This window comes from Gossypium hirsutum, chromosome D12 (genome assembly GCF_007990345.1).
Source record: "Gossypium hirsutum isolate 1008001.06 chromosome D12, Gossypium_hirsutum_v2.1, whole genome shotgun sequence".
In the NCBI taxonomy this organism is placed as follows: Eukaryota; Viridiplantae; Streptophyta; class Magnoliopsida; order Malvales; family Malvaceae; genus Gossypium; species Gossypium hirsutum.
This window is the reverse complement of record NC_053448.1, coordinates 54,527,390-54,552,367: the sequence shown is the minus strand read 5'-3', so window position 1 is coordinate 54,552,367 and position 24,978 is coordinate 54,527,390. Positions and strand designations below refer to the sequence as shown.

The 24,978-nt window shown below is 33.0% G+C and overlaps 4 protein-coding genes across 7 annotated transcripts; 2 read left to right on the top strand and 2 right to left on the bottom strand.

The window, feature by feature from the left end:
• The first annotated feature begins 116 nt into the window (after window positions 1-116).
• Window positions 117-2,171, top strand: LOC107913442 (60S ribosomal protein L7a-2). The gene is made up of 7 exons (XM_016842019.2): window positions 117-222; window positions 693-740; window positions 834-1,035; window positions 1,133-1,302; window positions 1,420-1,548; window positions 1,628-1,720; window positions 1,799-2,171. Exons 1-7 carry the CDS (start codon window positions 220-222, stop codon window positions 1,928-1,930), a joined length of 777 nt encoding a protein of 258 aa, XP_016697508.1. The 5' UTR covers window positions 117-219; the 3' UTR covers window positions 1,931-2,171.
• Window positions 2,172-2,647: 476 nt separating this feature from the next.
• On the bottom strand, window positions 2,648-4,180 carry LOC107911146 (pentatricopeptide repeat-containing protein At5g66520). The gene has a single exon (XM_016839030.1). The coding sequence runs from the start codon at window positions 4,178-4,180 to the stop codon at window positions 2,648-2,650; it is 1,533 nt and encodes a 510-aa protein (XP_016694519.1).
• Window positions 4,181-5,727: 1,547 nt separating this feature from the next.
• Window positions 5,728-15,898, bottom strand: LOC107913440 (protection of telomeres protein 1b). Of its 2 annotated transcripts, none has more exons than XM_016842015.2 (10): window positions 15,726-15,898; window positions 15,337-15,473; window positions 11,929-12,118; window positions 10,791-10,852; window positions 10,556-10,644; window positions 7,595-7,876; window positions 7,400-7,476; window positions 7,232-7,290; window positions 6,502-6,654; window positions 5,728-6,045 (listed from the first exon to the last, which is right to left on the bottom strand). In XM_016842015.2, the coding sequence occupies exons 1-10, from the start codon at window positions 15,838-15,840 to the stop codon at window positions 5,854-5,856; spliced, it is 1,356 nt and encodes a 451-aa protein (XP_016697504.1). In that variant the 5' UTR covers window positions 15,841-15,898; the 3' UTR covers window positions 5,728-5,853. The 2 variants fall into 2 exon arrangements, with proteins under 2 accessions (XP_016697504.1, XP_016697505.1); XM_016842016.2 differs by lacking the exon at window positions 15,726-15,898 and adding an exon at window positions 15,621-15,717.
• A 1,411-nt stretch (window positions 15,899-17,309) lies between these two features.
• On the top strand, window positions 17,310-20,467 carry LOC107913439 (SWI/SNF complex subunit SWI3A). 3 transcript variants are annotated; one of them, XM_016842013.2, is made up of 7 exons: window positions 17,310-17,472; window positions 17,578-18,101; window positions 18,504-18,998; window positions 19,151-19,317; window positions 19,437-19,486; window positions 19,758-19,921; window positions 20,020-20,467. In XM_016842013.2, exons 1-7 carry the CDS (start codon window positions 17,382-17,384, stop codon window positions 20,215-20,217), a joined length of 1,689 nt encoding a protein of 562 aa, XP_016697502.1. In that variant the 5' UTR covers window positions 17,310-17,381; the 3' UTR covers window positions 20,218-20,467. The 3 variants fall into 3 exon arrangements, 2 of the variants coding, with proteins under 2 accessions (XP_016697502.1, XP_016697501.1); XM_016842012.2 differs by having other exon boundaries at window positions 19,746-19,921; XR_005921875.1 differs by lacking the exon at window positions 20,020-20,467 and having other exon boundaries at window positions 19,151-19,259; window positions 19,367-19,486; window positions 19,758-19,772.
• Window positions 20,468-24,978: the final 4,511 nt, after the last annotated feature.

Here is a 24,978-nt window from a genome sequence, read left to right as displayed (position 1 = left end):
GTCCAATAGGCTTTAATGTCTCAAACCCGTTTACGTCTGTTAGCTAACAGTTCAGACATGTACAAGAATCCGACAAGCCCATAGTTTTCGGGAACTGGCCCAGACATCGATCTTGTTATTATATAAACCTCAGTCGTTTCGCCTATACTTCGTCGTTCTTCGTAGGGTTTTCCTCCGCCGTTAGTAAAAGCTTGGAAGAAGACTAACGTGGTGCAAAAAATGGTAAATCTGAAATCCCCATTTTCAAATCTCCAATTTCATTTCAATTGTTCTCGTTAAATAATCTTTTTTTTTATGCAGTTCGCTGAACTTTTTATTAGTGTCGTGTCTTTTGGATTGAATATTGTATGAAATCTAGTTAGAGGATTAACATATGAGGAACTTGTTATAAATACTTTGAGTGAATGTATGATATGGGTATGCCCTACAAATTCATGGAACATAGATTATTATAATGTTGTAAAAGGTTAGCATAAGTCTTTGTTAGCTAAAGAACTTATGTTTGAGTTGCTCAATAAGTATTGAGAAATTATCAAGTACCCTAATGAGCTAGAGAAATTTATCTATTCTTTGAAGAATTCTTTTTAGTGGGTGGTAATATAAGTTTAATGCTATGAACCTATTTATGAATTGATGTACTTGTTTAAAAGAGTTGGTCTTTGTCTTCTTATTTGGTTCATTGGTAAATGCAGGGCCCCAAGCGAGGTGGAAAGGTGGCCGTCCCAGCCAAGAAGAAACAAGTAATTTTGTTACTGTCATCACCTGACCGCCCCTCAAATAACTTGATTGTGGCCTTACTATCTGTTTATTATTTTTTTGATTTTGGAAATTAGGAGAAGGTTGTCAATCCATTGTTTGAGAAGCGTCCAAAGCAGTTTGGTATTGGAGGGGCTCTACCTCCAAAGAAGGATTTGCATCGGTTTGTGAAGTGGCCAAAGGTTGTCCGCATTCAAAGGAAAAAGAGAATCCTTAAGCAGAGGTTGAAGGTCCCACCTGCATTGAACCAGTTTACCAAGACTCTTGATAAGAACCTTGGTACACTAAGACTTTCACCTGTTTCTGCCTCTCTTTTATTTCCTTCCGGCTTTCTAATGGTTGGGATTAAACCGCGGTTCTTTTTTTGTCATTTTAGCAACAAGTTTGTTTAAGTTGCTTCTCAAGTACAGGCCAGAGGACAAGGCAGCCAAGAAGGAACGTCTCCTGAAAAAGGCCCAAGCTGAGGCTGAAGGAAAAGCCCCCGAGTCTAAGAAACCAATTGTTGTGAAATATGGACTTAACCATGTTACCTACCTTATTGAGCAGGTATCCCTTAAGTTCGGTCATACTCATAACCTTCAGTTTAGTTCCTGTGGTACCTTGCATTCTGTTTATATGTTAAGTTCCTAAAAATATTGGCTATGTTTACTATTTCTCGAACAGAACAAGGCTCAATTGGTGGTTATTGCTCATGATGTGGATCCGATAGAGTTGGTGGTGTGGCTCCCTGCTTTGTGCAGAAAAATGGAAGTGCCTTATTGCATCGTCAAGGGGAAATCACGTTTGGGATCGGTACTTTTCTTTCAGATTTGTTTTTCTTTTCTACCAATTGTAGAATCGAGGTAGCTCATTTCTTTTTATACTACTGCAGATTGTCCACAAGAAAACTGCTTCAGTCCTGTGCTTGACCACAGTCAAGAATGAGGATAAGTTGGACTTCAGCAAAATCCTCGAGGCGATCAAGGTAAAACAAACCCCAGAGTATAAATAATATCTGTTCTTGCTATAATTCATATAATTAACTCTGGCACTCATATCACAGGCGAACTTCAATGATAAGTACGATGAGTACAGGAAGAAGTGGGGAGGTGGTATCATGGGATCCAAGTCACAGGCCCGAACCAAGGCAAAGGAGAAGCTTCTTGCAAAGGAAGCTGCACAGAGGATGACTTAAAAGATCACCATTTTTATCCTTCCGGTTGTACTTTCAGTTTTGTTTTCGATTTTGTTTAGATTAAATGGTCCTCTTTTTAAGTAAAAGCTGCAATCAACTTTCAAACTTTAGTTTCTTTTCTTTTTAACTGAGGAATATTTATAGATTTCTGTTTGAACTTTTGAAATAACTTTCTAGCTACTGTTTTGATGAAATTTTGTGGGCTTATAATGAAAAACTATCAATTATGCGGTTGATTTAACTTTTCCATTTCCGGTTATTAAATAATGCTTCATTTGAGTGCATTTAAACTCAAGGTAGTTCAAACATTAATAATTGAGCTCAATTCAAATTCGAGTGTTGAATGTCTACTCATGAATATGCTTAATCATGGGTAGAGTTTAGGTTTGAGTTTAGTTTGGTTCAAAAAATAGGTTTTGAAATTTTACCCAAATTTTGTCTAGATAAAAAATGATAAATAAGGTCGTATAATATTCAAATAGTAGCAATAAAATAATAATAAAATAATAGAAAAATAGCAGTTTATGTTGATTTGGGCCATATTGGGTTGGCCCAAGTGAAAAAGTCTACTTAAGGCTTTACTCATTTAGAAAGCAAATTTTTTTTTTTTTATCAAAAACTCATTTTTCAAACCAATATTTTTACACTCTTACTTTTGGATGGGACTTTGGATCTGAACGGGTGGCTCAACTCTAATCAACCCTCGAAGACAAGACCTTAAAAATAAGGTTCTTTTATGGTTATTACTACTTTTTCCAACATGTCATATATCTGTTCCGAACAGGGATACCTGCCATCACCAACCCTGAATTCATGGACAACATTATCCACTTCAATTAAACTATGGCTGGGATTCCTCAATATCTGCTCATCTTTCATAATCTTTCTAATCCTAGCTACGTCATTCCAGCGTTTCTTCACGGCATAAATATTCGAAATAAGAACATAGTTTCCATCATTACAAGGTTCCAAAACCATCAGTCGTTCCATTGCCGCCTCGGCTAGCTCAACATTCGCAGCTGCAGCACAGGCATTCAACAAAGTTCCCCACAAAACCGCATTAGGTTCCATTGGCATGTTCATTATAACCTCATATGCCTCATTCAAGAGTCCTGCCCTGCATGAAATGTCCACAAAGCATCCATAATGCTTGATGCCAGGCTCAATTCCGAAATCCTTTCTCATTGAATGAAAAATCTCCTTTCCTTTCTCCACCAATCCTGAATGACTGCAAGCAGATAAAACCGCAATGAACGTGATCCGATCCGGCTGTATTCCGTTCCCTTGCATTTCCCTAAATCTTTTAATGGCTTCAATCCCATAACCATGCATTGCCAGTCCCCCAATCAAGGCATTCCAAACATAAACACCTTTACAAGGCAGAGTCTTGAAAACTCGATAAGCTTTGTCAATGTGACCACATTTACCATACATATCAATAAGAGCAGCACCAAGCTTTGGATTCAAAAATATTCTCTTTCTATCAGTATATTCATGCACCCACTGACCTATTTCCAAAGCCCCCAAATTAGCACATGCCGAGAGTATACAAACCAAAGTCAATTCATTTATTTCGACCCCATAATTCTTCATTTGATTAAATAATTCAATCCCTTCTTTATATCTCTTTTGCTTCACATATCCTTTTATGATACCAGTCCAAGTAACCACATTTCTCTCGGGCATACTATCAAACAACAACCGAGCAGAACCGACATCACCAAAAGAACAATAAAACGTCGTCAAAGAAGTTAAAGAATGAATCTCGGAACTAAATCTTTTGTCCTTGACAACCAGAGAGTGGACTCCTTTGCCTTGTTTTAGACCACTGCAAGCCTTTAAAAGAAAGGGGTAAGTAAAATTATCCGCGTCAACCCCCTGGTGTCTCATTCTGATATAAAGGTCAATTCCATCATGGCCCAAGTTATTTGTTCCGTAGCATCTTATCATAGTGTTGAAAGCAAATGTGGAGGGCTGGGTTACTTGATCGAATACCTGGCGGGCGTAAGGGAGGTCGCCGGAGTCAACTAAGGCTTGGATGAGTTTGGAAAGGTAGGTATTGGACTGGTGAAGTGGAGTTTTGATGAATTGCGCATGAACTTGCTTGAATTGGATTAAATGGGTGCATTTCTTGAGGATTTGGAGATGATTTGGTTTGTTTGAAATGGGTTTTGCTAGTGGGTTTGGATCATTTGAGGGGGCGGGAAGATGAGCAATGAAGTGACTGTTGGCAGCCGAAATTGCGAGCATCTGGTTTTGGGATAGTGGTCAACTCAGTTGAACTTGAAGAATAAGCTCCAGAGGACTTTTAACAACTAACCCAACAATTAAATCCTCCGTTTGTACCCAAAAACAAAATCGTTTGTGAATTCTAAAATCGTCATTTATTTATATGTAAATTTTTTATATGCATTTCTTACTCTAATTTATATGTATTAAATATGTAAGGAATAATATAATTTTTTACCCTAAACTTGACAATTAAATTCATTTTAGTCACTGAAATTGAAAAATATAAAAGTTTAGTGACATGATGTTCTTAGAATGCACCGCATTATCACTTGAAAATTAAAAGAACTATATAAATTTTCAAATGATAACGTGGTACAATCTTAAGCGTCACATATAATGTTTTAATAACTTGACCAATGTTGAACCGGTCAGATCACTAATTCTCGATCAAACGATTTGCTTGGTTCAACTGCTATAATTAAATAATTAATTAAAATTTCATGAAAAATTAAATGGATTCTCATTCTTATCCCAATTTTTAATTTTCATCGAGTTCAAGCAATTTCTGATTTAATCAGTTTAACCTCATTGTTTGGATTAGTATACCGATTGGTTCTTGATCCAATCAGTCTAACCAACCAATCCAGTAATATTCTAAGAACAATGTTACATCATCAAATCTTGACAGAATCCAAGTTAATGGATTAAAATGGATCTAGTTGCCATGTTCAAATATCAAAGTGAACAAAAAGAAAGTACAAGTACCAAAGTGGAACTAATTGCCAAGTTCAGAGGCAAAAAATTATACTATCTAAATATTTAATGATTTTTTTATATTTTTAAAACTTTTTTAAATTTATACAAATATTTTAAAATATTTTATATCTTATATAAGATTTTTAAACTGTTATTTTTTTTATAGAATATTGGGGATAGAGCATGAGGATGACAAGGTTTATATATATATATTTATAAATTATACATGTTATATTTTATTTTAAATTTTAGATATTTTTAAACGAAACCAAAGACCAAAATCCATAAAGAATAATAGTTAAGATACCAAGCCTTTTCTTATAATTGATGTCGAGGTTGGCATTATTTCTTACTTGCTTAAGAGGGGGAGAACAGAAAACTATGGCAACACTTTTAATCAATTCAAAAATGGTAACTAACCCAAAAAAAATTGCACATGTAAACTATTTCTCTCTAGAAGTCTTCTCTCGCATGTTTTCTTCTACTGTTTTATGTTTTCATTTGTCTTCTTTTTGGCAGTCGATGCCCCTTCTAATGAATGAGTTGATGTGAATCCAACCCAAATCATGAGGTTCCTAATGTGTAATTTACCTCAGTTTGTAGTACACTAATTTTTTATTCTTCAACATTTAAACTACCACTAATCAGTGGCATACATGTAAGGTTTTATCCATATAAACTAATATATGTAAATTAAATGATCCTTTTTAGTGTTGATGTGGATTTATTTTGAACACTTGAACTTAAATGTTTATTGCATGGAGGGGTTATTATAGCTAGAAAGCGCAAAAGCCTGATATAGAATAATAGAGGTAAAAAAGAGGTATAATATTGAAGTAATCCCCGGTGATACCTAGTAACTTGGCGTCAATTATAGCCAGCTTAACCGAACCTACCTAAATACATTACATACCATACAAGTACAGTCAAACTGGTTAACCAAGAAGCTTGGTTTCAAATATCCAATGGCGCTGTTTGATGGGATTAGATTTCAAGTAACACTGCACCCATGGCGGATTTCTAGCACCACCCATTATCGCCTCCCCATCTCTACTTACAGGTACTCCAAGCAATTTAATTACCTTCCGTTTCAGTGCATCAGAGGATGAACAATTGAAAAATTCCTCCTTCAGAAATGCAGCAACATCGAATTAAACTATATTCATGTGGAATGCATAATAATATGCTACTACTGGTAAACTAAATATTTTACAATATCAAAAGCGGTAGAAGCACCACTCCAAGTTTAACAAGCACAACAAGTAGGCATGTTCTGAAGGATTTCCAAAACCAACTTCCAAGATTGTCCTTTTCAAGTTGCTATGGCTCCAAAACAGCTAAAAAATTAACAATTTTCTTTTAATTTTAGGCAATGGCATCAGAGACTCAAAACATATACTTGGTTTTCTATTTTTCATTTTTTTCCTTCTAGATTCACATTTTAACTATTCAATGAAGACCATCATTAAAAACTTGCAATCATGATCTTAGTTTGCAATATTGAATTCAAGAGCACATGTAAAATGATTTACACCACAAAAGTCTAAAGGTTACCACAAGATTTTTAAATATAATGTGCTTACCCCATTTTCAGCATGAGCATAAGCATGGATTCGGGCAGTTGGATCCTCTAGGGTAAACCTAACCCTATAAGCTCCACAAGGAGCGCGGAAATCCTCAACTCGCCATGGAATTACAGCAACAAATCGTACTACACACCTGAAATTATTTGTTTCCTGGAAGGTTACCCAAGCAACAAATAAGCACAACTCCAGTCAAACATTATTCCCTAGTTTTAATATGTTTCCATAGCCTTCAAGCTAATTCTCATATGAAACCATAACACCTTCAAAAGGATAAAACCATTGAGCTTAGTCCTCTCTATCAAAAGGTGGCATTCTCACCAATTGCAGTAAAAAAGAGAAGACAACCATGTTGGTCATAAAAATAAAAATAAAAATGCCAATTAGAACTACTACAGCTATTAAACGGCCAAACCTGAAGCAACCAAAATATGTAGGCTACAAAGCCCAAACGAATTAATGAAGCAAAAAAGATTCAAATTTCAACCGAGTTCAAAACAAACTCAACTGGAGCCCACCTAATCTTGACAGACCAATAATGTAGGTACTTGCGTGTGAGGGAAGAAAAGAGATTGCAGATGATTCAAAATTCAAAAAAAGTTTCAAAGGTTTTGTAGTCTATTTTGGGCATTATCGGACCAAAAAGAGGTGGCTGGTAGAGTGAGGGAGAGGGTCCATCAATGTATAGTACATTTTGATTTTTTTTAAAAAATGCTGAAGGGTACAATACCTTTTTACAAGTGAGAACATCCATCAATGTAGAAAATGGTACATCAATGCGTTTAACCTCTGATCAAGGGCATAATCATCACTCATAAATTTCAATAACTGCATCTAGGAGATTGAATCAAATATACCAATAAATGAGAAATAAAAACAAATTATATTCACATGGAACCTGTGATTTTTGATGGCCATGGACAGCTCCAGTATGGCATCCGATCTAGTTCACCCAATGATCGTTGATCACAATTGCTAACACATACACATATAGAAATAGAGTGAGATATTCAACACTTCTGAAAAGAATTTCAATCAAAAGGGAATAAACAATCTATTTGTTTAACAAGGTGCTACATGCAAAAAAATTCACCTCTGACGCTCAAATATGAGAATATCATCATTTGGCATATCTCGGATCATTGAAGATGATGTGAACACACCATACCATAATCCGTCATGCATTTTGCAGAATACATGAAAAAATTTCATCCATTGATCAACTTTTAGCAGCTGAAGTATATATGTTACGCAGTCTACATCAAGGATCACTCTTAGGATAGTTCCAACAGTAGGAAATGTACATAGCACATCTCTTGATGGAGGCAGAGGCTCGAAATGTAGAGGAAGTGGATTGTGCAGTTCATCTTCCAGCCTGTGGAGCATACTCATTAAATGAAAAATCTGTTAGATTACAAATAAATAAATAACTAGACATAGCAAGCATCAATATTGTGCATGTGAAACTGAAAGCTGTTCAATTAGGTATAAATCATAAATGAAGTCAACTCTTTGATTGTAACAGAGTTAAAACTGTTGATAGACCAGATCTTAAGTTTAAGAAGATACAGTGCCCCAAAAGGGGTGAGGAATGCACATGTTCCCCTATTGATGTAGTCCTCTTTTTATTTTATTTTATATTTTTACATCAAAGGAGTAACAAGTTAAAAAGAGTTAAATACATAAATGCATAGTAGTGCAGCCCTTGGAGAAAATGTCAGTTTCTTTTGCTATGTAAATTTAAAACTTTGGAAAGTTTCACCTGTACTTTTAATAGTAATTTCTGGTAAGTGGCAATGCTAAGGTTCTAAAATTACCAAACTCCAAAATCAGTCTAACAGTCTCCCTCATTGGGCATTTAGCCTAGCTTGTGAAAGAGCATTTCTACTCTAAAACTGAAGTTGGGTGTTTTGCAATCTAACTTCTAACATTCACAGCCTATCACGAAGATAATTTGGGCTTTCCAGACTAGCTTGAAACTTCTCCAAAGTGTCTCCCAAAGGTAGCAACAAAGGGGTTTATTAATATTTTAGACTTCTATTTTACCCTTTACGCTTAATAGAAATAGAAAGAAATGTGCTTCATTAATAAGAGTCTATTTTGTGATGAATTAAAAACTGAGAGAACAATAATAACTTACGTAAAATTATGATAGAAAGGCATCGGTTTAGTTATAGAAACAAACCTAGAAGAAAGTAGTTTCTAAATCCATCTACCATCTCAATTTACCAATATAATAAGTCATACCTCAAAGTAAAATGTCACTAAAAAAATTACATAATAGCTTATAGTCAATGAGGATTGATATTCAGCCGAAAGTCCAGCACACGATGCATAATGTAAACAATTAATTTCACAATTTTCATGGAATTTATTTATCCTCATTTGTAGTACTTATCTAGTGCATTTTATCCTTTTTTTTTCCTGATTCACAATTTGGAATGTAATCATACAAGTATTTTAGAACATTTAAAAAAAAAACATACTTCCACAAGCTGTCCCTTTTTTCTCCTTTTTTTCATCTGTTTATGGCATTTAAAAAATTTTCTTAAAAAAACAGTAAAACATCTTTCTACATTCTATAATGCTTCTGTATTTAACACCATCTTAGATTCTCTTTCACCAGTTTCTGAACAACTAAACTCAAATAACACTTTCTACAGCTGGACCAACCAGGCTATAGGAGTTCAAAATGATTATTTATTCTATTTTAAACGGACAAAATTATTTACATGTTGCTAAGGCAGTTTCCTATTTAAGACTCCAAAATCCAAATCTCTACACGACAGGGAATTAGTCTTTAAAATTTCCATAATATCTACATGATTCTATATTATAGTAGGTTTCGCATTAAGGAAATTACAAGTATGTTATAAAAGCAAGGATGCCTAACATTTTGCCCCCTTGCAATCTTTTTCTTTTCTCATCATTTTCTAAACCTCCGGAAATTATGTTTTTACAACCAGATCTGATTTTTCCCTTTACATGTATATATCAAATTTCAATAATGTTAACAAGTTACTCTCAGTAACCACAGAATGTAGCATCATATATAAATTAAGCCCAACACTGTTCAGCTAGGCAGCATAGCACCCACAACTTTCTTCCTCAATCGCTTCCCCGTACAACCCTAAACAAATCTTGCACCAATGATCAGACCAATTTATCCTATTAAATCTGTGATGTCCTAACTACCAAAGCATTCCAGAATATATTCTTCACTTTCAGCAAGCCAGACAGCCTTAGGCCTGACCCTTTCTACCTCTAATCAACCTAGTAAAGTCTACAGACTAAACTCTATCGCCCATTTATAGATCTCAAGAGACGTAATCTTCTTAATGCACGGTATCACACTGAATCAAAATAACTGGCTTCATGATAATACACCATAACTTAAGCTTCAAAATTTTCTTCTGAGAACTCTTGTAAATCATTAAAGAACTAACCGAAACTCTAACTACATGCATCTGCAAAAAATATAGCCAGGCAACCAACTGCCTGCTTTGCAGTAATTTAAGCTCAACACAACTTAAAGAAACAAATTTGTGAACCGCAATCTTCTTTTATCACAGCAGATATATGGCGTAATCTCAAGTTAAAAACAGTCATTACCATAAATGTGACTTAAGATTCTTAATAGCAAAGCAGAGCCTTTCCGATCATACAATAGAGATAACAAGCCAATGAGCTCCATACAAAGAGAAAGAAAAAACCACCCTTTCAGGAGAAACAACCGAACCAACAAAATGCCACTCCCAAAAGATATAGAACACTGCACCTGTCAGTAGCCTCCTAATCATCTTTACCTATGCTAAATTTTCCTTTCAGCAGGAAAGACAATTTAATATGACCACAAAAGTCAATAGCAACTGATTGACGCAATGAAATCAAAGGCATTGAAGCGCGAACAAATGCTTGTTGATAGATCAGAATTTATATATAACCATGTGTCAACGATACCATGTAAAAAGTAGGAATGCTTCCACCAAATCCTAGCGTTTGCTTTACAGTTAAAGGTTTAAATAGAGGAGCAATTAAAAAGATACCAACTCACTTGTTATAAATACTGATAGGTGGAGCATCCGTTCCATCCCAAAGAAAGACCATCCACTTGTCATTAGTAGTTTTGCTTATATGAAGTACCTTAGTAGGGCCAAACATTAAATATCAAGATGGATCAGCACACCTTGAAATAATCAAGCAGCATAAAAATATGATTACATTGGACACAGTTGAACATACCAAGTACATAAATATAACACAGGAAAATCAAAGATACGGATCAATACCTTGCAAGCTAAATTTACACAAACCACTCGGTCGATCTCCCTCAACAATGAGAAATTTGGCACTAACAAGCATGAAAAAAAAAGGTGAAGCTTCATATGGGGTGATGGAAATGACCAGATATTTGGCATCATAATTAGAGGACAGAATCACAAAAAAAGAGGCATTGCACATGCATGACTTTTAAACTATATAAACATAGAACCAAAATGCCAATGCAATATTTTAGCATATACAAAATCAATAACTTGCAGTATTGAGATGTAATATATAGGTCTGTGTTGTGTGTCAGAACTCTTAGAAGTTAGAAAGGTATACTCAGGAACTGTCCTTTCCAAGTTAATTCCAAAAAGGTGGACTTACATGATAAACAGTACTGATTATAGAAGTTCCAGGAGAAGCTGGTGCAGTGTTAACTACCACTATGTTAAACTGTCAATCTAATCCTCATGTCCAGCCACGTTCAGCCCAGTACTTAAAAAAGTTAAGACGTCAAAAATTTGCTTCAAAAAGAAAAGGCAGAAGATAGGCCAATTGTCATTGCTCAGGCTTCTACAGCCCATTAACACTCAGGCCCACCCTGCAATCTTACTTTTATTACTCCTAATATATTAGGACAGAGACTCACTAAGCACTCTCTGCTCGTTTATACCTAATGCATTTTAACTACCATCTAGTGCAGTGGTCTCTTCAACTACCACATGTTTCAAACCTTAGAGCACAAATTGAACTAAAATCAAGCTCTATTAAATTGTAGATGCAATCCTAAAGGGCTTCAAGAATCAAGGATGGGGGGAAGAAATCAACCTCAGTCTAGTGGATCACCTGTAAAAATGGTTGATTTTAAATAGGGAAAAACTTAAACTGAACACCAACCAGAAAAAGAAAATAAGCATGGGATCTAGAAATGAAAATTAACAATATGAAGTTTCTAAATTTTCTAACCAAAGCATGAGAATACAGTGGAACAAGCAGCTTCAGAAAAGCATATTACTCCAACCATATACTTTTGTTATAGGCATAGAGCACTCACATATAGATTGATATCAATTAAGAGATAATAACTATTAATACTTAATATGCATATAACCCACCAGTTAAAGGAGAAATATTGATCACACTAGCCAATAAAAAACATACCGTCAATGACCTCTGAACTTGCTAACCATTTTCTCATGCTTGCTATTATCTTTTCATCATGTTCTCTCTCATGAAATCTTAAAGAAACTTTATAAGGATGGAAATTATCACCATCTTTCCCATCATATAAAGCAAATGAAGAAAACTTGTTGTTGAATATAGCATATACATCTCCTTCATGAACTGTCATCTGTAGAAGGTAATTACCTTTTTCAAACTAGATTTATAAAACACCATTTATGGAAAATGGAAAATATGCATCTAGAAGGCAATACAATATTTACCTGATTGACCACTGTTCATACAACAGAAATACTTCATAAAATGCTAGACATTAAGACTCAACAAGGCCAAAGCCAATAAGCTTGAACTTTCAGGATAGTTCATTCTCACATGCAACCAAAGCCTCTTAACTACTAGCCATTAGACTAAAAAATCCTTCATGCCTCTATATGGTTATAAATAGACTGCAATCATGCAAGTCCAGTTGACATCAAGTTCAGTCATTCAATATTAAGGTCATAGTTCTTATCAATCACATGTTATTTCAAGTAATTTTGAATCAAATCATGTCAGATCATATTGGGTTTGTGTTACTTCATAAATTAAGTTCTACAATCTTGCAAAAAAACAACTAAGGGACAAAATCATAAATATTATCATTTATATATAACACCATTTTTAATTTAATAAATAAACTAAATCATATGCTATTACAATTAATCAGGAAAAAATTATCACACAACTTAATTCACATAAAGTTCAATCAAAATAGTATTTAGTTGCCTTGGATTTAAATTTTTTACAACTAATTCCTAAAGTGTTGAACACTTTTGGGCCATATATTTCTTCCTAAAATTTTTACCTATAACTCTTTGCATTTTTTTCATAGTTATTTTCTTCTTTTTAAAGTGTGTGTATATATTACATGCTTTGAGATTAAATGTGACACATTTAATTTTACTTCACATATTTGGCTTGTACACCATTCAAATAAACTTGGATCATTCCAGGTATCAAATCAATTCAAGTTCGGTTAAGTATCATTTTGTTCAAGTTAATTTAGATATCAGGTCATTTTACTTTTGGATTATTTCCAAATCAGATAATCTTATCTTGGATCAATTTGGCTTCAGAGTTAACTATTTTACTCAGTTTTGATTTATGATCAAGTTCAATTCAAGCAAGTTGAGTATGCAAGGTTTGCCACCTCTAGCAACATATTTTCATCAAAATGTATGTGATAGGCCTGTGTTTGACCAAATTGGAATCCAAGGAGCTTGTGCATTTGGGAAGTGTGCGGAGAAGGAAATTTTTTAATTTGAGTAGATGTAAGACGAGCTAACCTAAAAGGTTATACTATCATGTAAGGGAGCACTCTCATATGCAAGCCCATTGACTCATGCAAGTGAAAGGGATAGCAAGGATTATGCATAAACCGCCTTATTTGTTTTATTACACTTTATTTATCAAAATTAAGGCAAAATGTTATACCACAAATTTAGAAGGCTCTAATATCAATCCAAAAATATGTCAACCTAAAAGCTCAGTTTAATAGTCAAAGACCCAAGAATAGGTTTATAATTTTATCTTCAACAACATAATCAAGAATCATTCTTATGGAGAACAAATTAAGAAAGATAACTCCATTTCAACAAAATGCAGGAGAGTAGATTTTGTTATACCTGTCGCAAATTCATATGTTGTAGATATAATGAATTGAACTTGATTTTAGTTTTCAATCAAATTAAAGCAACCAACAGAGTCTAGTCTACAAATTGAATTGTCGTAACTTTACATGCTTGCATAATGAAATCTCAGTTAGAGGTTAATAAGTATGTGCATGAACTACAACTCAAAATAATATTCTTATAATCTAATAAAGAATCATATATAAGAAACGCATCAATACATTTTCACATTAAGTCAATGATACCCTAAAAGCAACAGGGGGCACTCAAGACGGAGAGGGAGAGATATATGACTTCTAGCAGCAAATTATTCTCAGCCAGTTCAAAAATAAATAAGAGATGTAGTTGCTTTTATAGCAAGCTTCACAGGATGCATAAGAGAATCCTCAAGGTATCTACATTTAATTGCTGATGCAAATTATGCCCTTTAAAGCAAACATAACAGCATATACAAAAAGTAATTAAATGAGTTTATCTACAGCCAAGAAGATTAAACTTTAAACCTCACATGGCTAAGAATGTTAGACTAAATGTCTTTGTGACTCTGTCATTCAACAATAACATCTAAGAAAACGTGATCAAAATTAATCTCAGAAACAATTAAGAACGTTGTGGCAGTAAACAAATAGTTTGGTAAGATAAAAGATTTTACCCTTTTGGATGTCAAGGGCGAAAACGAAGTTTGATTCTTCAACAACTGAGAGCTCTTTTGTTCCATCCAAATATAAGTTTCTTTGGTAGTTAATAAGACAGTAATTTACAGCTATATTGGGTCTCATATCTAGGTTTTAGTAATTTTTCTCTCACTGAAGTAGGCCTTGATATTATTGTCAATGAGACCTTATCTTGATTCTAGTCGGGTAAATAGGATATCTCCAAGGTCAAAATTTTAAATCACTCTTAGTTCTAATCTAATGACAATCTTAGTCCAATTACAATCAGTTAACATTTGCTAAATACTTTAGACGTTCATTTTGGTAGAGTTGATTTTAAGAGATATTTGAGTTACTGATGAGTCATCCATGAAACTATTGTTTTAAGTGATCCAAGTTATATGCGGTGCTCTTTCTTTTTCTGTCAGTTATCTCATTTTTAGCTAATCTTTTCTTTTTCCTTCCTTCTTGCGTGAACTAATAGTCCAATATATAAGCAACAGAGTTTCTTCTTCCATGGTTGCATACTTCCCCCATTCTAAAACCTAGCTGACTTCACAAATTGTTAAAACATTAGTGGTTAGATTTTTCTCAACTAGCCTTCCATTCACAATCACTTTATAATTGCAATCCCCTAAATCCCCAGAAAAAAAAAGTTTTAAATCGTTTTATATCATAAGCAGCAAAATGCAGATTGAATTCGTAACAGATTTCAGAAAAGAATGTCAGTGCTCAAACTCCTAGAATCCTTAGTATTATACATCCATTCATGCTTAAAGCCACACTGTGTATATCATATGTGAAATTAGTTGAGAAATACACATTAGAACTATTCCAAATAACTAACTTGCTGTGAAAGCCCATACAAATTCAATTATAAGGTAATAAAGATGAATTATCGTGAGTGTTAGACTTGTCCGCTCACTTCTTCCTAATCTTCTTTCACTTGTTTAACTGAATTTATAATTTTTCAAAAAAGAAATTAAAGATGAAACATGAACTGACCAAACACAAGTAATATTAAGGAGGGCAAGAAATAACACTCTGGAATTATCAGAGTATACCGTGACACGTGAAAGTTGAATAATATCTCCAACAGATGCAACAAGAGGAAGACCGTCGATTTCTTGAGCAAATACATGCACAGGAACCCAGAACTCGGAATGTGACTCGTCAATTACTTTTAGCTTACAAAAATAATCTGCAAACAAAACAGAAATTCTGGCTAAGCAAAATAAGTTCAGAACGATCAGAAAATACGATCAAGAAGATTAGAAACAAGAAAAAGAAAAAAGAAAGAATTTAAGTTCCGCATCTATATAACTTTCATAAAGAAATAGTGAGGTACTCGGGCGAGTATGGAAGCAACGAGGTGAGTACAATGAGTTATCATATTAGAACAGAAGGTAGGAAACAAGAGAGCAAAAAAGAGGAAAGAAAAGGTGGTGGGTACCGGTGCCTTTGGTTCGCTGGGGCAGAGTGAAGTCAAGAATGACGGCAAATAGGTTAACTTTCTGGTTAATGCAAGTAATGGCGTCCTTTAGCATAAGAAACTGGTAATCACCCATCTTTCCAATCCCTCTCTGAATCTCTGCTGCTATTTGAGTGATTTGTTAAATGGTTTAAGGTAGGCGGGGTTGAGTATTTGTGTTGGGAGTGAAGAGGCAGCATGGGTGATGGGCCAACTACCACATTAATTGCTGGGTCTGGCATTTATTAGTCCTGATTTAGGGCTTAAATTAAAATGAAGGAAGCTGAGGGCTTGGGCCTTCATGCATGTTGTCTCTTTTTGTTGAGCCTTTCCCCTTCTTGTTATTGGTCCACTCTAGCAACTTGTATTGGGTTTGTGAAAAGGCTTAATTAATTTAATATGTAATATACACCATTCATTTATGCTTTTGGGTGGAATAAGATAAATTTTATTTTATTTTGGAGAATTTTATTATTTTATTATATTTTAAAAAATTTATATAACATGTCGGATCAAGTTAAGTATAAATTTAATTTTTTTATTAGATTCGAAACATTTAACTGAAAATCATATCAATATCAACTTAAATTAAGAATATATCAAATCAAAATCGATCAGCAATAACTGTTGTTTCGTTCCGTTATCATCTCTAATTGACGCATGCACATTTTTTTCTCTCTTTTTTTTATTAAATTTCAAAATTGACTCTTTTATTGGTTTATATTATATAAAAGATCAAATTTCAATTTAATCATTATATTATACTTAAATTTAAGATCTAATTTATATATATATATATTTTATATAAGTTGTTACCTTAACATTTATAATGTTATTAGTTAAACTAAATACTTTATTCTAATTAAAATGTTGGCATGCTTTTTAAAAATTGTTAACATTATTAAAATTCTCTAATCCTTCTTTGACATGTTTCCATGATTTTTTTCTTTACCTTAGTAACATAATTCTAATTCTTTTATTGTTTTAATTATATAAAAATGGTCAAATTTTAATTTCAGTCATTATACTACATGCAAATTTAAGATTTAATTTAACTTTAAATTTAACATAATTTAGTACTTTAACGTATATAAATGTCACTAGGTAATCTAAATTATTTATTTGATTAAAATGCTGAATTGCTAATATCATTGAATTTATTTATTAAATTTAATTCAAATTTATTAAAATGTCACTTTTTGAAATATGATTATTAAATGAATTTTTTTATTTTAATTTTAGAATGTGATACTAATAATTTAAAAAATATATTAATAATTGAAGGTCAATTTTTAAATTTAAAAATTGTTAAGATTAGATAAAAATATATTTCATTAAAAATTGAAATTTTAAAATTTTTACACTAATAATTTTAAAGTTGTTTGATTGTTGGTGATATTTCTCCAAGTAATTCAATTCAACAAATTGATTTTTGAATTTGAAAAATTTTCATCTAAATTCAATTACTATCATGTACAGGACAAGCGAGATTACGATTGGTCGGTGACTTATATGAGTGTAACCGGTTGTTGCAATAGAAAAACCCATTCGCATTAAAAGTGATTAACAGAGTAAATCCTGAATCGGACCCAAAAAACCGACAGAATCCAAATTCCAAAACTCACCAAGGACCCGGGAATGGAGAACAAGCCTCGACATGACCCGAACCCGGATTCAAATCGACCCGAAGAACCAGAGCTCGACCTCTACACCATACCGAGCTACTCCAGTAAGTTCCTCCTTTCTAATTGATTAATCAATATTCCCCTTCTCCAAAACCCTGACGAAAAATCTCATTTCTTCTTCTTCTTCTTCTTCTTCTTCTTCTTCTTAGGTTGGTTTGCTTGGAACGATATTCACGAAACAGAGAGGCAAGCATTGAAAGAATTCTTCGAAGGCAGCTCAATCTCAAGAACCCCTAAAATCTACAAGGAGTACAGGGATTTCATCATCAACAAATACAGGGAAGACCCTTCTCGCCGCCTCACTTTCACCGAAATCCGCAAATCCCTCATCGGAGACGTCACTTTACTCCACAAGGTCTTCCGCTTCTTGGAAACCTGGGGTTTGATCAACTTCCTCGCCCCGCCTCCACCCCACGAAGGTTCCGAGAACGATGATAGGGTTCGGGTCGAAAACGGGGCCCCGAATGGAGTCCGGGTCGTCGCTACTCCTAATTCGTTGCGGCCGCTTTCGGCACCGGTCGTTAAGGGTAAGAACAGTGGTGATGGGGTTGAAGAGAGTGGAGTCAAGTTGCCTCCCCTGGCTTCATATTCTGATGTTTTTGGTGATTTGAAGAGACTACATTGTGGTAGTTGTGGAGATAATTGTCATTCTGGGTACTATGAATATAAAAAGGTAATTCATTTTTAAAAATTTGAAAGATTCTTTTTGCGTTTAAATTTTGTTTGGAATTGTTTTTATCTATGAATTATCCCAATGAACAATGGTTTTCTTATAGATAATTTGTGCTTAGCATTTAATATAACGTTTCTCCAGGTAACTGGTTTTATAGGTGTAATCATACGTTTCTTGTTCCAGACTTAAAGTCTTTTGTACAAGCTTTTTATTTGTTAGATTCTTATCAAATTCATGTTTGATTTGGGACACTGTAGCTTGGTTATTTGGGTGCCAATGTGTCTGGATGTATATATATGTATTCTGTGTTCGTTGTTGTAATTACCTGCACAAAGCTGAAGGCATGTAGTCGACTTGATTGTGTTGTGAAGTTGAGTGATATATGTTTTAATGCATCTGTAGGATACTTTCATAGTTTGCGATAAATGCTTCAAAAATGGAAATTATGGCGAGGATAAGTCTATGGATGATTTCGAGTTGAAAGATTGCCGTGAGAAGAGTGCTGCCAATGGTACTGTGTGGACCGAAGCAGAAACTCTTCTTCTTTTGGATTCTGTTCTGAAACATGGGGATGACTGGGATCTTGTTGCTCAAAATGTCCAAACCAAGTCTAAACTTGATTGTATTACAAAGCTCATTGAGCTGCCTTTTGGGGAGTCTTTGATAGATTCTGCCAGGGGAAGGGGCAATTTCAGCGGTACAAGTATGAGCATGAATGGCATAAAACCAGTTGTTGTTCCTTCATCTGAGGATCAAGAGAATATTATAAACGAGGATCAAGGTTATGATGGTGCAAATGAGAACGAAAAGAATGGGGATTCTGAGAATCAGGAGCCTCCTTTGAAGAAAAAACGCACTGCTTCCACTTCAGATGCTGATAGTTCTCTCATGAAGCAGGTAAAATTGTACCAGGCTATGTTACTTATACATGATGCCTCCATTTTATCCAAATTTATGCTTTTCTCATATATTATAAGTTTGTTGCATGTATAAAGACAAGCATTCTTTAAAGATTTTGGTTATACATTAATTGATTGTGTTTTCTACAGGTTGCTCGCATCTCTACCATGGTTGGGCCTCAAATCACTGCTGCTGCAGCTGAAGCTGCAGTTGTGATGCTTTCTGACGAAATGTCTTGTCCGAGGGAAATTTTTTATGGTGATCATATTGATTTAACTAATGGGTCGCTATCTCCTTCAATTTATCAGCAAGAAAGGTTGTTTAAAAGTTAATACTGTTATTCTTATTTTTCTTTCCCTTTGCAGCTAAATTTACTGTTAGGTTTTTTTACATCAGTATGGTGTTTTGAAGTATTCGATCTCTTACATGTTTTAGAGCTCATAAAACTGAAGAGTCAGAGATAAAGGAGAGGTCTAATCCATCAGGTATATATACATTTGAGTACAGTATTACAACATCATTTGGTGGTTTTGGCTGAAGAACCAAATTATGTGATCAAAAGTAGATATTGTTCATATTCCTTCTACTGAATTATTGCCAGCGTGTCCATTTATCACTCAGCACATAGACATCGTTTCTTTAATATTTCAATGTTTTCGATTTGTGCTCTACTTTTTATCTTTTGCACATTCATAGTCGGAGTCCTTCCATTCCTAATCATCATCATAATTTGTAAGAAAATAGACTCTCTTGCAGAATCTCAAGAGACACATCCGAAGAAGAGTGACATACCTTTACCATTGCGAATTAGAGCGGCAGTTGCAACAGGTCTCGGAGCAGCAGCTGCTCATGCCAAATTATTAGCTGTGCAGGAAGAGAAGGAGATTGAACATTTAGTTGCAACCATAATCGAAGCACAAGTGGGTTGAAGTTTCTGTTTTCACTTAATGTTTATCATGAAGCTATTTGATTTATCCTTAAAGTCATGCTTAATATTTTGTCCTTTCCTTGAATACAGTTAAAGAAATTGAACTCCAAAATCAAGCATTGTGAAGATGCGGAGCTTCTAATGGAGAAGGAATATGCTGCAATCGAGGGACTTAAGGAGTATATCCTTGGAGAGCGGATTAATATCTTACGAACAACGTATAATACTGGTACATCTAAATTGTTAGAGCACAGTTCTGTACAATCACAAACCAGCAACTTAAGTTAACGTGTTTTATAGGTCGGGGTAGTGAAGCAAGAGATGCCATTAACATCAGAATTGAGGGTTTTCAGTTAATGCTTTTGATTAGTATCTTTAGAACCTCGTTTTAATATCCATGCAATTACATCTCTTCCCTCTATTGTTGTTAGTAGGAGTTAAGGGCAATTAAATAACGGCATCTGTAACATTTGCATGATAAAGATTCATTGTTTCAATGTTTTGGTAGAAATTGAAGTAGATTTGCATTTTCTGGTCATGTTTCTTTTGCATTTAGCAATGTTTTGAGTTCAAGTTTCAACATTTGTAACATGTTTGCTTATTTCCGAACTACGCCCTCTTTGGATATCGGGTAAGCTTTGATTTGTTTATTGTGCTTTCGAACTGGTTAGCTTCCATTCTTCCGGTGACGAGTGTTCCATGTCTGTTAAACTGCAAATAGTATCAAACAATAGCTTTGGTCGATCCAAGGGCCTTATAATTACTACTTTTATAATCTTTAACGCTGAAAACCTGCATTTTAGAATTGAATTGAGAAGAGGGATTTGAATCTCAAACGCATAATTGCGTGATAATGGACCTTAAAAGAATTGAAGTTGGTTCAGTTTATGATAACAACGTAACAATTGACATTTTAAGTGTGATCAAGACATGAATTCACACTATACGTAACTAAGATCATTTCTTGGAAAACAGTGGGCCACTAGTAATTCTAAAACAATATAATACTTTCAATCACAACCCCAATATTTTCTCACCATTATAGTCTTACATGCATAAAATAAGTAGACTTTTTACTACAATTAAAAAGTACTCGATGTGTTGATTAATATTTTTATTTTTAGGTGCATCATACTATACTTATTATTCTAAGCTGCAATATCAGAATTAAAAGAAAAGAGAGTGCATTTTTCTATTTATATCGATACACATGTCCACGTGTTCCACATATTATAAAAATAAAATAAAATCAGACATATATGTAAACATTTACCAAGTTTTACCATTTTTAAAGTGAATCTTACCAACCTCTTTTGTATTACCATTTACTTACGTTTTTTAATAAATAATTATTTCTATTTTTTGAAATAACGTTTTACCAACTTTTATATACAATTCAGGAGTATGAAACTTGACCACATTTATTCCCATAAAAAACTAATTTAATCCTTTCAACCACAACCCCGCATCTTGAACAACATTATAATCTTAGTAATGTAAAAAGAAAGTGAATCTTTGAATCCTTATCTATGCGATTTTAATCTATTTCATCCTCGAAACCTTTAAGTAGTAGTCCTCTTATCCCTATATATATATATATATATGATTTTTACCATCTTCAAAAGTTTACAGAGATTTTAAATAATTTCAATCAATGGAGCATCAACCATCCAAAAGAGTTACTCGCTTGTAGAATAAAATTGGGAAGGAAATAATTTATGATTCTCTTCGTATTATTTTAGGTAATTAAATTGGAACTGTATAATTTAAGAGTAAAATTGTGTTTTTTATAACATGATAACCTACCAAGTGCCATTAATTTATTGTGACAAATGACTAAAATTTAACTATGCCACATTGACTGATTAAGTTTTAACTCGATTGGTATGGGTATTGTTGCCTGTAAAGGAGGATGTGGGTTTGAGTGCACTGAAACACATTATCCTTCTATTTATGAGTTGGGGAAGGGCTATGGATAGTTTTAGGTATTATGTAAAAGAGAACATATATGATCAAAACCTATAATTAATGAAATCATTATATATATATATATATATATATATATATAAACTAAGCCACGTTGGGTTACATTCCATAATTGTAACATGAATAATTATTATTAAAAAATTTTAAGTAATTGGTAATTAAAAAAAAGTTAGTAAGATTCATTTCAGAAATTGTTGGTAAGGCTTAAGTAAATGTTTATAAATAAGTCTAAATTTTTTATAATATATAAAAAATATGGACAACTGTATCTGTTGAGGTAAGTTTTTGAAGTGAGTGGTTAAATGCTAATGAAAATATGGTTGCTTGTGGTCAATGTTAGGGAGTTGAAAAGTGTTCTACAAAGGTATAATATAATATTAAAAAATAAATATTTAAAAAAAGAGAGACGCGTAACGTTTTATAAGGCTACTTACGAAATAAAAAGAGTACAATTATGGAATAAAAAGAATACATTATCAGTGCACCAAATATTAATCCATTTAATTATTATATTATTTTCTTAAATTTATTAATAATTTTTTACTTGTGTTGTGAGCATGGCATAATTTAGCTAAAATAACACGTATTGGGTGTTGTAATTATTTATTTATTTAATTTTTAAATAATCTCATTATATGTTTTGATAATATCTGCTCTTTTTGACATAATAGGAGGATAATGTGCTTCAACACACTCAAACAAACGTCTTCCAGTATTGAAAACAATGCTCATGCCAATCGAGCTAATACTCAATCAACGGGTGCTGTACATACAGATGCAATGTATGACAACTTTAACTTATATTACTAAATTATAATTGAAAATTTTATTACAGACTATATATGCATGTAAAAGTTACATATTTAGAACATATGGATGTGTTTATAAATAATATATAATAAAAAAATTGAAATGTAAGATTTGAAACTAGTAATAACAATAATACATATGCAATATGTATGAAATTAAAATAAAAAAATAATTTAACTTGTGAGTAAAAAGGAATTAAAATAGTTAAATACATCAAATTAAGGATATTAAAAGCACTCCAATCGTTTATCATACCATTGTCATTTTTCTTGAATTGGTATTGAATTAACTTGTGATACTAACTCAATCGACGATAATATTAATAAAATAATAACATACCCATGATGTGAATGAAAATAATTATATAATATATTTATTAAAAATTCAAATAAAAACTAAAAGTTATTTTAGTTAATAGTAAAGTTGGAAGAGTGTATGTTTAATATTTGGGGTTCAAATTTCATTTTTTTAGATTTTAAATAAAACTAATATTTATTAATTTGTTAAATATTTTAATAATTTAATAAGTGAGTTGAGATAAAAACAGGTTTGGTTTTGGTAGGAGCTAACAGGTACTGATTTCAACACAATTGGCTTATAAATATAATCAACTATCCTTCCCCAGTAGTTCCTTAATGCAATGTGTTGCAGCTAGCGTCTTCCCATCACTACCACTCTCCATCTGCCTCAGCTCAGCACTGCCCTATAGTTTTCAACTTCAATTACCAGTTTTTCTCTTTTAATACAAAAATATCCCAACTTAAAAGTAAGATTAAAATTAACTGCGTTCAAATTTTAAATTGGAATTCATTCACCTTTTCTTTATCTTTTTTCGCACTGAAAGAAAGCAAATATTCTGTTCAAACAAAAGATATGGGCGGTGCAACTTTTTTACCTGTCCAACTTTGGTCATTTTTGTGGCCCTAATTTCTTTTATCTTTTAAATTTTTACATGGAAATTTCATTTTTATAAATGATATTATATAAAAAATATATAATTTTCTATTCAAAAGTATACCAAAATATTAATAAGGATTTTACTCTAAATGGGGCGGAACTTGGCTTTAGTCCTATTTCTCAATACTAGACATCTTAATTTGTACTCTCCGTTTTTCATAAGATTGAACTCATTAATAATAGAATTTGTTGAAAATTCTCGAGCTATCTCTTTTTTTATGTATGTTACCAAGTAAGTTGAAAGAAAATCATCCTCCATTCTATTACAAAGCTTGTCTTCACAATTCTCATGGCTAAAAATACTTGTCTGGTTGTTGCAATAGACACACGAAAATAGTTAGCACAAGACGAATAATTCTATCAAAAAGACTCTTCTTAGTGGAGGAAGATAATTTCTTAACAAGACATACAAATCAAAATACAAGAAAATCACTAACCTAATATGTATAGGTATGAGCCAAATCAATTAATTCTAAAATTTGACTCTAAAATTCATATTGTGCCTCTAAACTTAGTCTTTTAAGGTCAATCATACCTTAATATTTGATTATTATTAAAGTTATATAATTAAAAATTAAAAAAATAATTTGTTAATATAAAATATAACCTTATGGCTTAAGACAATTTGACCAAGAGAAACGAATAATATTATGCAATGTAGACGCCAGACCTAAAATACATGATAATTTATATATAATATCCGAAAATTTCAAGTTAATCGCAAACACAAATATATATATATATAAACACAGTACCATTATATTGTAATGGCCCAAATTTGAGGTTATCGGAACAGTGGTTTCGGGACCACAAATCCGATGAGAAAAATTTTATTTTTCTTATATTTTTATGGTCTACAATTTCACAAAATGATTTCGTGAAAATTTCGTTTGAAAATTTCGACGTTTGGGCACTCAATTTAGTCAAAATGACTAAATTGTAAAAAGTGCAAAAGTTGAGTTCTACATGTTAGAGGTGTCCAATTGTTATGAAACTTTTAATTGGAGGTCCTTATATGGTAATTATACCATTGGTAACTTGGTAGACAAAAATGGACATGAGATAAGTGAAATAGAAAATTTTTAAGTTAGGGGCAATTTGGTAATCTAGTAATTAAAATGAATTAAAAGGGAAAAAGATGGCAAAAATCATCATCTTCTTCATTAGGACGAAATCAGCAAGGGGGGAAGCCATAGTTAGGGTTTTCAAGCTTCCAAGCTCCATAGTAAGTGATCCCAAGTCCCGTTTTTAATGTTTTTTACGTTTTTGGAGTCCCGGTAGCTTAATTTAGCTTAT

Excerpts from the sequence above, each read along its gene's own strand:
- LOC107913439 (XM_016842012.2), top strand. The coding sequence starts at position 17,382 with ATGGAGAACAAGCCTCGACATGACCCGAACCCGGATTCAAATCGACCC. Across the intron at positions 18,102-18,503 it reads GGTACTATGAATATAAAAAG|GATACTTTCATAGTTTGCGA; the intron begins GTAATTCATTTT and ends ATGCATCTGTAG. Across the intron at positions 19,922-20,019 it reads CAACCATAATCGAAGCACAA|TTAAAGAAATTGAACTCCAA; the intron begins GTGGGTTGAAGT and ends CCTTGAATACAG.
- LOC107913442 (XM_016842019.2), top strand. Across the intron at positions 741-833 it reads TCCCAGCCAAGAAGAAACAA|GAGAAGGTTGTCAATCCATT; the intron begins GTAATTTTGTTA and ends TTTGGAAATTAG. Across the intron at positions 1,036-1,132 it reads GACTCTTGATAAGAACCTTG|CAACAAGTTTGTTTAAGTTG; the intron begins GTACACTAAGAC and ends TTGTCATTTTAG.
- LOC107911146 (XM_016839030.1), bottom strand. The coding sequence starts at position 4,180 with ATGCTCGCAATTTCGGCTGCCAACAGTCACTTCATTGCTCATCTTCCC.
- LOC107913440 (XM_016842015.2), bottom strand. The coding sequence starts at position 15,840 with ATGGGTGATTACCAGTTTCTTATGCTAAAGGACGCCATTACTTGCATT. Across the intron at positions 15,474-15,725 it reads CCAGCGAACCAAAGGCACCG|ATTATTTTTGTAAGCTAAAA; the intron begins GTACCCACCACC and ends TTTTGTTTGCAG. Across the intron at positions 6,655-7,231 it reads ATGTTCTCACTTGTAAAAAG|GAAACAAATAATTTCAGGTG; the intron begins GTATTGTACCCT and ends GTAACCTTCCAG.